The sequence below is a fragment of the Chaetura pelagica genome, unplaced genomic scaffold (assembly GCF_000747805.2).
Source record: "Chaetura pelagica isolate M959 unplaced genomic scaffold, ChaPel_1.0 scaffold31, whole genome shotgun sequence".
Classification (NCBI taxonomy): Eukaryota; Metazoa; Chordata; class Aves; order Apodiformes; family Apodidae; genus Chaetura; species Chaetura pelagica.
The window spans coordinates 3,171,616-3,183,610 of NW_009952481.1; the positions used below are offsets into that span (position 1 = coordinate 3,171,616).

The window sequence follows — 11,995 nt, forward strand, 5'->3', positions numbered from 1 at the left end:
TTGTGAAAACCAGTTTGTTGCTGGCTGACCTGTCACAGCTATTCTGAAAGTGTAGCTGTCAAGTTGGGCTGTAAAGGTGCAGCTGAAAAGGTCGAAATGCCACATAAATCATATTCCATTTCATCCCTGTGGACAGGGTTGCTGGACAGAATTTGCAAGGATAAACCTGATTTTGAAAGAAGCCTTTAACTTGGTGTCTTTCAAGCCAGTCCTTTTAGAAAAGTAATTTCCCTTTATTTTGCCTGTAAGCCGCTTTCTGAAGTAGATGCAGCATTGCAGAACACAATCCATGCATACACCCACCAGGCTCTGCTGTAGGACTGAAACTTTGTAAGTTACTTAAACTTTTGCAGGCCTTGATGATGAGAACTTCAGTTTTGTTAATGGCATTAGTTTAACTGCTGACAGCTAGATATCTAGTTGCCTGGACACTTCATTTTACAGCCTGGTTTGACCCATCAGAACTCCAACGAGATGTGGATGCTCTTTACTGCAGTGTTCACAGTCTGCCAGCCACAGCTGCACAGGCAGCATCATGTCCTCAGGAAGGGATAAGGCTGAGATGATAAAAGGATTTCTTATTTAACTTTCTTGTTAGAGACACCCTGGTGTGACTGCAGACCATTAGATATGTTGAGGGGAATTTGCACTCTGGATGAATATATGATTTCTTCTGGTTTTCAGACACTGAGAACCTGACTTTCTGCTGTTTGTGCCTGGTTTAGTCATGCAGTTGGTGCAACATGGATGTAAAATGATGCCTATTTGAGTTGCATTGGTATAAATGGCTACGTTTGGTGTCAGGCAGTGAACGATCACATTTGACAATATCTGAGATGATAAATCATATCAGTGAAGTCTTATAATGTCTTCACCTCAGTTAACTGGTATTGTTTGATGGATTTTAGGAGCCTATTTGATGTACATGCAAGAAGCTGGAACCATAGAATCAGAGAATCACTTAGGTTGGAAAAGACCTTTATGACCTTTGAGTCCAATCCCTAACCCTGCTCTGCCAAGCCCAGCTTGGAGCTGTATCCCCAAGTGCCACATCTAGGTGACTTCTAAACACATCCAGGGATGGTGACTCAACCACCTCCCCAGGCAGCCTGTTCCAAGGTCTGACAACCCTTTCAGTGAAAAAGTTGGTGCTATTGTCTAATACAACCTCCCCTGGTGCAGCATGAAACCATTTGTTATTGTTCTAACACCAGTTACTTGTGAGAAGACACCAGAGCCTACCTCTTTACATAGCCCCAATTCTCTCAGTCACTACTTGTAAGACTTGTTCTCAAGGCCCTTCATGAGCTTCATTGCCCTTCTTCTGAAAACGCTCCAGCACCTTAATATCTTTCCTGTATTGAGGTGAAATCCCCTCCCCAGTTTTCTTGTAGCCCCTTCAGGTACTGGAAGGTGCTATAAGGTCTCCCTGGAGCCTTCTCTTCTCTAGGCTGAACAGCCCCAACTCTCAGCCTGTCTCCATAGCAGAGCTGCTCCAGCCCTTTGATTGTCTTGATGGCCCTTCCCTGGACCCTCTCCAACAGCTCCATGCCTTTCCGGTGCTGAGGGCTCCAGAACTGTACACAGTACTCCAGGTGGGGTCTGACCAGCGCAGAGCAGAGGGGCAGAATCACCTTCCCTGGCCCTGCTGGCCACACTTCTTTTGATGCAGCCCAGGATGTGTTTGGCTCTCTGGGCTCCAGCACACACTGGTGGCTCATGTCGAGCTTCTCATCAACTACCACTCCAAGTCCTTCTCCTCAGGACTGCTCTCCAGCCATTCTTCCCCCAGCCTGTATCTGTGCCTGGGGTTGCACTGACCCAGGTGCAGGACCCTGCACTTGGCCTTGTTGAACTTCATGAGGTTGGCACTGGCCCAACTCTCCAGCCTGTCAAGGTCCCTCTGGATGGCCTCCCTTCCCTCTGGGGAGTCAACCACACCACACAGCTCGGTATCATCAGCAAACTTGCTGAGGACACACTCAATCCCACTGTCCATGTCTCCAACAAAGATGTTGAACAGCACTGGTCCCAGTACTGTCCCCTAAGGAACAGCACTTGTCACCTGCCCCCATTTGGACATTGAGCTGTTGACCACAACTCTCTGGGTGATGCCATCCAGTCAGATTCCACTGAGTGGTCCATCTGTCCAATCCATGTCTTGTCAGTTTGGAGACCAGGATGTCATGTGGGACAGTGTCAAATGTCTTGCACAAATCCAGGTAGATGAAGTCAGTTGCTCTGCCAATATCTGCCATCTCTTTAGCCTTGCCATAGAAGGCCACCAGATTGGACAGGCATGGTTTTCCCTTGGTGAAATCATGTTGGCTGTCACAAATCACCTTATTTCCCATTTTTCCATTCACATTAAATACATTTGCATTTTATTCTTGCATGCTGGCTTTTGGATTAGATTTTTCTCACGTATTCCCAAAACAGTCTCACACATTTGATATTTAAAAAGGAGAAATGTTAAGAATTCAGGAATGCAGACACCAAGATGAAATTACAATTTTTTTTGGAATGCCAGCAAAAATGCTGGGAGACTGATGAGATTTCCTGGCATATCAGTCTGTAAAAACCTGTCCCTTGTTTTCTTGTTTTCCTTGGAAAGGCTCAGAATTTAAGTAATTGATTTTCTCATTCCTCACATGCCATTCTTTAGGCATTGCAGGGCAGGTGTCCATCGATGCCAATGGAGACAGATATGGGGATTTCTCTGTGATTGGAATGACTGACCCAGAAGCAGGCACACAGGAGGTAAGGAAGGAAACACCTTTACAGTTCATCAGTGATTAACTAGCTATTGTAGTGTAACAAAATACGATATGTTTACTGGGTGGGCATCTGTTTATTTAATATGCACATTTAAATGCTATTGCTTACTTTTACCTCCCTCGACACCAAGTCCTTTCTGTAAAATAATTATCTTGATGTAGTTATCCTAAGGTTGTTTTAAACTTGCTTAATTTCTTGTCTTTACTGCTTTCTTCACATGTTCATGTCTTTTAAAATTTAAAGGGTAAAATTTCACATGCAAGGCAAGTACTGATAAATTCTGAATATGAGAAATCATTGTTTAAAATGAGCAAGGCCCTTTTTCACTGGTAGGAAGAAATACTAATCCTAGAGCAAGAGGAACACAGAAGTTACCCTGATGTGTAAACACAGTGAGGACAGGTATTTTAATCTTAGCCTGTGGTCACCCGCGAAGTGCAGACCTTGCACATCAAGCAGTAAACCTGAGTGCTTTTTTTCAGTGTCTAAGAGATGTTTTAAGCAGACTCCATATACACCACATGGGCTATTTGGCTGGGTGTTATGATGTTATGTGGAGCACTGAGATGTGGTGGGATGTCTCCCACAACTGGAGCATGGGAATGGTTAGGTACAAGCTCTTTTAAGAAGGACGAGCAGGGGAGACAAGAAGGGGGTGTTGCACTCTATATCAATGATCAAATGGAGTCCATGGAGCTCTGCCTGGGGATGAATGAGGAGTCAACTGAGAGCTTATGGATCAGGGCTAAAGAGAAGCCAGGGGCAGGTGACACCTGATCAGGAACACAGAGGATGAGGCCCTCTGTGAACAGGCAGGAGCAGCTTTGCAGCCACAAGCCCTCATCCTCGTGGGATAATTCAACCACCTTGATATCTGTTGAAGAGACAACACAGCAAGTCACCAGCAATCCAGGAGGTTCTTGGAATGCATTGACAATGTTTTCCTTCTCCAAGTGGTAGAGGAGCTAATGAGAAAAGGTGCTATGCTGGACTTTGTTCTCACCAAACATGGATGGGCTGGTAGACAATGTGAAGCTTAATGGCAGCCTTGCCTGCAGAGACCAAGAAATAGTGGAATTCAAGATCCGCAGGGCAACATGGTGGATGCACAGCAAGCTCACTACTCTGGACTTCAGGAGAGCAGACTTTGACCCCTTCAGGAATCTGCTTGGTAGGATATCATGGGATAAATTTATTTATCATGGAATAAAACTCTAGAGGGGAGAGAAGCTCAAGAAAACTGATCTATATTGAAGGATCACCTCGTCCTAGCCCAGGAGCAATGCATCCTAACAAGGAAGGCAGACAGGATGTAAAAGCAGAAGGTGGAAGCAAGGACAGGCAGCCTTGGAGGAATACATAGAAGTTGTCTGAGTGGTTAGGGACCAGGTTAGGAAAGCTAAATCCCAGATAGAGTTAAATCTGGCCAGGAATGTGAAGTGTAACAGAAAATATTCTATAGGTACCTAAGTGATGAAAGGAAGACTAGGGAAGATGTGGGCCCTCTCCAGAAGGAAATAGGAGACCTGGTCATGTGGGATATGGAGAAGACTGTCTCTCAGTCTTGGCCTCAGTCTTCACTGGCAAGGGCTCTAGCCACACCACCCAAGTTGCAGAAGGCAAAGGCAGGCCACTGAGAGAAGAAGGTTCTACCCACTGGAGCAGAGCAGGTTCGAGACCATCTAAAAAAACCTGAGAAGATCCATCTGTGGGTCTGGAGGGGTCTGGCAGATGAAGTTGCAAAGCCACTTTCCGTCATATTTGAGAAGTCTTGGCAGTCTGGTAAAGTTCCCACTGACTGGAAAAGGGGAAACAAAACCCCCATTTTCAAAAATGGAAAAGAATAAGATCGGGGAACTACAGGCCAGTCAGTGTCACCTCTGTGCCTGGCAAGGTTGTGAAGCAGAAGGCTCTACTAAGGCATGTGGAAAATGAAGAGGTAGTTGGTGGCAACTAACATGGCTTCACCAAAAAGGCATGTGGAAAATGAAGAGGTAGTTGGTGGCAACTAACATGGCTTCACCAAAGGCAAATCCTACCTGACTAATTGGGTGGCTTTTTACTGTGAGGTCACAGCATCAGTGGATAAATGGAGAGCAACTGACGTCATCTACTTGGACTTGTGCTAAGTGTTCAAGACTATCCTGTGTGACATCTTGGTCACTAAATTGGAAAGATTCAATGGATGGACCACTCAGTGGTTAAGGAATTGGCTGGATGGTCACATTCAAAGAGTCATCAAAATCTGATCTACTGGGAGGTGTCCCTGCCCATGCTGGGGGTTTGGAACTAGATGATCTTTAAGGTCCCTTCCAAACCATTCTGTGATTCTGTCAGCAGGAGTGGAAGGAGCCTGACTGTGAAAGAGTCACTGAGAAATAGCACCAGCTGCACATAGAAAATAGCATTGTGGTGTTGCGTTTCTTAATTGCGCTAACCCCAGATGCAGAGTAAAGCTTCTGTTAGTTGCAAAGTCAGCATCAACCTAAGGTTTGCTGCTCTGCCCTGTTTCATCAAGGTCAAACATGAAGCAGCAATAAATCTGGGCTGGATGTTTCTATGTGTGGATCTGAATTTGGTGAAGTTATATCTGTTCTTGTCAGTGCTGCACTAGAGACAAACTCAAGGAGCATTTTTAAAAGCATGAGCATGTATAGTATATTTTGGTATGTGACTGAAAAACTACAGCAATAAACTGCAGACACTCCCAGGGGCAGGAGTAATCATCATTAATTGAAGCTAAGTTTACATACTGGTTGGGTTAACTTTGGTTTGAACAACTTGCATCTCTTCTATTAGTTCAGTTCATTAGCTTTTTATCTCATTGATTGGTTTAGTCCCCTTTGTTTACCCTTCATCCCATTAGTCTTTCATTTGCAATTTAAATTACCTTATTTATTTGATGTAATGTTTTTTCCTTCAACATATTGCTCATTTCAATTTTCCTCTGCTTTGTATACCATGCATATAAATATACATGCAATTAACGTATTTATCTGTGCCTACTTATCAGTTGTGCCTGCTACATTCATTTCTATCCTCATGCCTCAGAAAAAAATTCATTGATGCTTTGTTTATTCATCTTTCCAGTTGTTTCTATGTCTGCATGGGAATCTTTCTTAGCCAGATGAATGGGTGTTTGGGCAGACCTGTTTTCCTAGGTCCATTCACAGAATTTTAAGCTAGAAGGAAACACCAGATTACCTGGTTGGACCTCTGCTCTATTACAGGCAGGCAGATTTCTTACCCTTGTGTGGAGCCCTGTAGTTTACATGTGACTAAAGCTTATGCTGTAACAAGCATTCATTTTTTTCTCTGCAAACTGTGAAGAACAGAGACTGCCACACTTTCTCTCTGAGTTTGTTCCACTGTTTAGCCACTCTTGCTCTTGAAAAATCTATGTCCTATTTCTGACCCAAATCCGTTTGGGCACTGCTTATAGCTATTTGTTCTTAAGCCTTTCTGCACGCTTTCATATTTAATAAGCTCTGCTAGTAGAGGACTTCTACTCCTGTTTGATCAACTAAACAACCTCTTAGTGAACAGCCTGCTGCCTGCAAATAGTCTGTGAGGTTTTATCCCTCTCCTTTTTCCAGTTTACTGAGTTTGCCTGTATTTTTAAGTGATTTTTTTTTAAAGTCTGTCTTTTAAGGATATATCTCTAAGTTGCGGAGAGAAATAAGCTCCTTTATTTAGTATGAAATCTACCTTTGTGTATCTAACCAGGATAAATGTTATCTTTTAACTTCTTCCCTTCAAAATGAAATTTAGGTGAAAGATTTGAACAGGCTGTCAGTGGCTTGAATTTGAAACTTGGTTTATTAACATACATTTTTTTATCCATGGTAGGAGAGGTATGGCTTTTGATATGCTTATGCCATCACTTCTGACTACTTCAGTGCCAAGATATTTGGCCTTTATTACTGTGTATAGATTTTTTTTGGTACTATTTTCAGATTAGTTACATACTACTATTAGCACAATTTAGTCCTTTGACTTTGCAGTAGGTCCAATATATGTTATCTTGAATAAAGCCTTAATTTACTGTTGAGGACAGGACTGAAATTCTGAAATATCTTGATGAATTGGTCTGAAATAACAGTCCCTGCTACCAGAATATTAAGTATGAAAGGGCCTTTCTGTATAAATATCAGCAATGGCAGAAATACAATGTGGAGAATTACAATCTCTGTTGTAGTTTGTCAGATTTGAAGATTTTAGCTGAACAGGATCAAGTACCTTCAAATCCTTTTGAAGTAGTGAAGTGCAGCCTGAAGTGTGCAGTCGGGTGCCTCAGCGCAGGAGGTACTTGACATAATACTTTCACTTGGCTGGGTGAAAGTCCTGGGCACTCAATCTACTATGAAGCAATTGAATATTCAGAGGAATATTCAGAGGTTTAAAAAGGAGTTGTGTGAGTTGGGTTACATAGAAGAGAAGCCTGAGGGCAGACATGAGAAGAGCCTGTGAAAGGAGAAGTCTCTGTGTCCACTGGCAGTTGGCTCAGTAATGATGGATAGCTGCAACAAGGGGAGGGTTAGGTTACATGTTAGGGAAAAGGCTGACAGTGAGGACTGCTAAATTTCAGAGTAATTGTCTACAGGAATTGTCAAGTCTCCATCTTTGGAGGCTCTTAAGAACAGGTTTGATAAACATCTGTCAGGAATTCTTTTGTTCAGCTGATCCTGCCCTGGAGCAGGACATGCACTACATAACCTCCCACAGACCCCTTCAGCCCTGTTCTCTGTGACTCAACATCCTGCCACATGAGTCCAAGTGAGTGATATGCTCTCCTGTTTTATTCGCCTAAACTGATGGAAAAGTCTTTTCATTCCTTTCGTTGTTTTGTTGGGGTTTTTTTGCATAGGTGATTGGAGACTACTATGGAAAGCAGGGGCGTTTTGAAATTCGATCAAATGTGAAATATCCTTGGAATCACGGCAGGCTGCGACTAGACGAAAGCAGAGTTTCCGAGCACACAAATAATACACCGTGCAAATCATGTAAGTTTAGTGAGTTAATGCTTCTGCCCAGGCTGTTGGAGAGAGGAATCCATGTGGTGATGCAACATAATGGGCCACATTGAATTGCTTAGCTCAGTTGCCCAACTGAGACATCGTGACTCTCTGCTGTTTGGGAAGTTAAGGTCTGGCAGCCCTGGGTAGTACTTGGTCTGAATCACTTCCCTGAACTTAAACATGACAGTAATCATGATGCACAGTACTGGGCCCTGGAGGTTTTAGGGCTTTCCAGGGGCAGGGCTAAAAGGTGAAATCTCTTTTAGCCAGAAAGAAGGAAATAACTGAAACCCCAAAAAGAATAATCATATTGATAATTAGCAGCTGGGGAGTCTGGTGCTTGTGGGAGCAGTGATGTCCCAGTGCAGTATGAGTTCAGTGCCATGAGAAGGCACTGTGAGGGGCTCGTTAGGCTGAGAAGAAGTTAAGTCAGTTGGATGGGGCAAGAGCTGTGAATCCAGAAGGCAGTGACTACCAACCCACAGAAAAGGTGTCCTTGTTTTCCATCATACAGACTTTGCAGATGATGTTGTAGTGAGTAGGACTTTGCGAGGAGGTAAGGGCAGGAAGGTACTGATGCCTCAGTGGCAAAGGGTGGGCTTACCTTTTCACAGGAAAGAAATTGCTAGTCCTGAAGTGTTAAGGTACCTGCAGTTTTATAATTCTGTAATCCCTGAAAAACCTGTGTGCACACATACTGCAGAGACTGCTTCTGGGCCATGCCCTTGGTGCTCTGCATGTGGTACCTATGCACCTTCTTCCTTCCACTCATCCCAAGGTACAGACAAAATCCCCTCAAAAGGTCAAGGATAAATGAAGAGGAGGGAGCAATTTAATTTCCTTAGTATTTCTCTGTTCATTTTCACAAACCCAGATAGGCATGGAAAAGGGAACAGGCTGCACCCACATGAAAATGCCATTTCAGTACTTCAGGTGCTCCCCTTCCAGCCACTCTGTCCCTGCTTACGCCTCTGTTGAGATTTGGAGCAAGGACAGAGCTCAAATGGCTTTAATTTGAAACAGCATGCATTTAGGAAAAAATAAAAATAAAAATTGAGGACCTCTTGGGTAATCATACGGTAATTTTTGGTAAGATGCTCAACTAAGTGAAATGTGTTTGTTTCTATTACTGTGACTCAGGGTATATTCAGTGCTGATTCCCATTACATGCGTCATTTTAATCCCAGGCTGTGTTATGATTCAGACCAAGCTGTGCAAACCGGTTTCTTACCAACATTCCTGTGGATCACCTTGCTAGAATTTTGTCTTCATCTGACACTGACTTGGGGGCTTGTTTAACCCAAAAGAAAGCAAGGACAAAAAATAAGCATGCCTAAGGAAGAGGTTCTCATGTAGTCCTGAGTTCTGAAAAGCTTCAGTTGTTATCTGGTGTTGGTTACTCATTTCCTAGTTGTGTGTATTTTCCAGTATGTGAATGCAAATAGTTCTCTATATGAACCCTGATTATTTATTTTTCCCCTTTTCAAGCAGGTGGTCTAGGAGAATCAGCAGTTACAGGAATAGTTGTGGGAGCCTTGCTTGGAGCAGGACTGCTAATGGCTTTTTACTTTTTCAGGTTAGTCCAATTAATTGAAAAATCTATAAACTTGTCACCCAAATCTCTCAGCTGCTGGCAGCACATCCTTGATGGGAAACACAGGCACAGTAATAATCTGTGGTAATTTTCTCCCCAAAGACAGTGAACACATTTTGATTGACCTTTCATGTATACCCAAATCATTGTATTGACTCAAGGCCTCACCCTGTAACCACGTACATCTCTGAGTAACTTTACTCATGGAAGTAATTCCAGTGAGTTCCAGTCATTCACAGTTGCCTCAGTAAAGTGCTCTGGCCTTGAATGCCTCTTTGTTGAGTGCTGCTTGCCAGCACAATTGTGCAGGCTGTGATTGTGCAAGAGATTTATATCACTTGCCTGGTACCATGCTTAATTTTCTAGTATTGAGTGGAATTGTACTGGAAGTTAGAAAGAGATTTCTGTTCTGGTATAAGAGAACATTTGGATTTTGAGGCTCTGCATTTAATTTAATAAGCTGAGGTCAGTGCAGGGTTATCAGTGTTTTGTTTTTGTTTAAGTAAAATAATTCTTAATGCTGCTATTCAGCAAAATTAAAGTATTGAGAGTTGATCCATCACTGACAGAATAAATTAGTTATATATTTTCAGCACCATATATATACTAAAATTTGTCCATTTATGGTATGGAAGAGAAAAGGCAGATAGGAGAGTAGAATTAACCTCTACATGTAAGAATCAAATAATATATCTGTTTATTAAAAACAAAACAAAATGAAACAAGTAGAAAAGTGGTTCAGTTCATCAGCACAGTTTCAGGGTTTCAAAAGATCCTAGAACCAGGATTATTCATCAAGTAAATGATGTTCTGCAGGTATTCTTGCATGGTTTTAGTGCTTATATAGTATATCCTTTGGGTTTGAGACAAGATTAAGTTAGCTGAGATTGATGAAAGGGTGTTTTTAAAAGACAAATGAAAAACAAAATACAGATCTGGCTCTGTTGTATTTGTCATGAGAGATTATAGCATCTTCTGCACATTCTAAATCTGAGAGGATAATTCTGGGTGAGGTTTTTTTAGCATTACTGAATCTGGGAGGGAATTGTTATGTAATGAATTACAGTTTTGAGTGTGCATGGAAACTATTAAAAGGTCTGGGAAGCAGTTCTAATACATAGTTTGAAAGGATTTAAACTTAAAGAGCTACACATCTAAAATGTGTAGCTGTCCTGGGTGCATGAGCTACTACTGTGCGTTCTTTGATCTGTGGAAGGATGAGACTTGAAAATACATAAATGGAGCAAAAAGACATAGGGTTTTTTAGTTATTTTGAAGCCAACTGATAGAAACACAAATGTCTAGAGAATGTTTTCAGAACTTGTAGGCTACGACTTTCTCTTGAGCCATGTTCCCCAAATTAAAACCTTTGTTGGGAAAATCATATTTCCATGGCTACATATCCATCTGTGACTCCTGCCACACATGCAAGTGGAGCAGAGCTTTCCTTGGCACACAAGCTTCATGTCGTGTCTGTGCAGGCAATGCTGTGTGTACATGGGACAGGACTAATGCCCTTCTGAAAAATGGGTCCTGAAATTCAGTAGAAGCAAAAATGTGTAACATATAAATGTGAATCTTTTTATGATATTTGGGAAAGCTTTGGGTACTAAAGGGCAATTTGAAAGGCAGTCAGAGGGCTTGTTTGACGTATAAAGTAATATAACAATTCTTCAAAAGGCCCTAGAGGAAGGCACACAGGAAAAACTTTGCCTGATGCATGAGCAATTGTATTTACTTCTTATCTATCCTCTACATCCTCCTTCTTAATTCATCACACTACCTCTTCTGACATTACAAACATAGTAGCTTTCTCAGAGGGAGAGAGGAGGATTAGCTAATATGTAATTTCAGTAAGAAAGACAACTGAATAAAGAGTCAGATCTGTTGTTTGAACTCTGCAGAAAGTGCCCCCTCTCCTTCCCAAATACTGGAAGGAAATTTGTCTTTGATCAATATAAAACAGTGATGTGACACAGTTCACATGACACTTCACAAAAACTTCCTAATCACTTAGATCAGAAATTTTCAAAGAAGCAAATGTCTGTGTCTTGGTGCTTTGAGACAGCTGTGGAGAAATTAACAGGCATTCTTGAGCCTGGGTAAAATGTTTTGAGGCGAAGTACTTTAATCTTTGACCAGGGTTTCACATTCTGCCACATTTCATTTTTCAACTGGAACCTAACTGTCCCCTCCAGGCATTCTTTATAAGGGAAGTCCTGTTATCCTATAGCTGCAGAAAGATTTCTCACTCTGTTCCTCTCCTTTCATGCAGAAAGAAGTACAGAATAACTATTGAAAGACGAACTCGCCAGGAGGACTGTAACATGGGGAAACATCGGCAGTTACGTGAAGACTCCATTAGATCTCATTTTTCTGCTGCATAAATAAGAAGAAAAAGAATCCCATTCTTCCAGGGGATAAAAATAATTAAGGAAAAGGACACAACCAAAGACATCAGTGTAAAAAGAAAATGCTCTTGAAGAACTCACTCTTTTAAGCAGTAATTCTGTCTTAATTTCTTTCAGAAGCTCAGGAATTATTTACTAATCACGTTATGCCACATGGCCTTTCATCTCATGAAAAGAGAAGATGATGTGGTTTG

General features: G+C 42.0%; 1 protein-coding gene across 1 annotated transcript in view; it reads left to right on the forward strand.

Annotated features, from left to right (window-relative positions):
* NPR3 (natriuretic peptide receptor 3) overlaps nucleotides 1-11,777 on the forward strand; it is a 54,066-nt gene extending 42,289 nt beyond the window's left edge. The window contains exons 6-9 of the mRNA XM_010008768.1: nucleotides 2,666-2,760; nucleotides 7,646-7,781; nucleotides 9,288-9,372; nucleotides 11,666-11,777. Of these exons, the coding sequence (XP_010007070.1) occupies nucleotides 2,666-2,760; nucleotides 7,646-7,781; nucleotides 9,288-9,372; nucleotides 11,666-11,777 (428 nt within the window). The remainder of the gene's footprint in view (nucleotides 1-2,665; nucleotides 2,761-7,645; nucleotides 7,782-9,287; nucleotides 9,373-11,665) is intronic.
* Nucleotides 11,778-11,995: the final 218 nt, after the last annotated feature.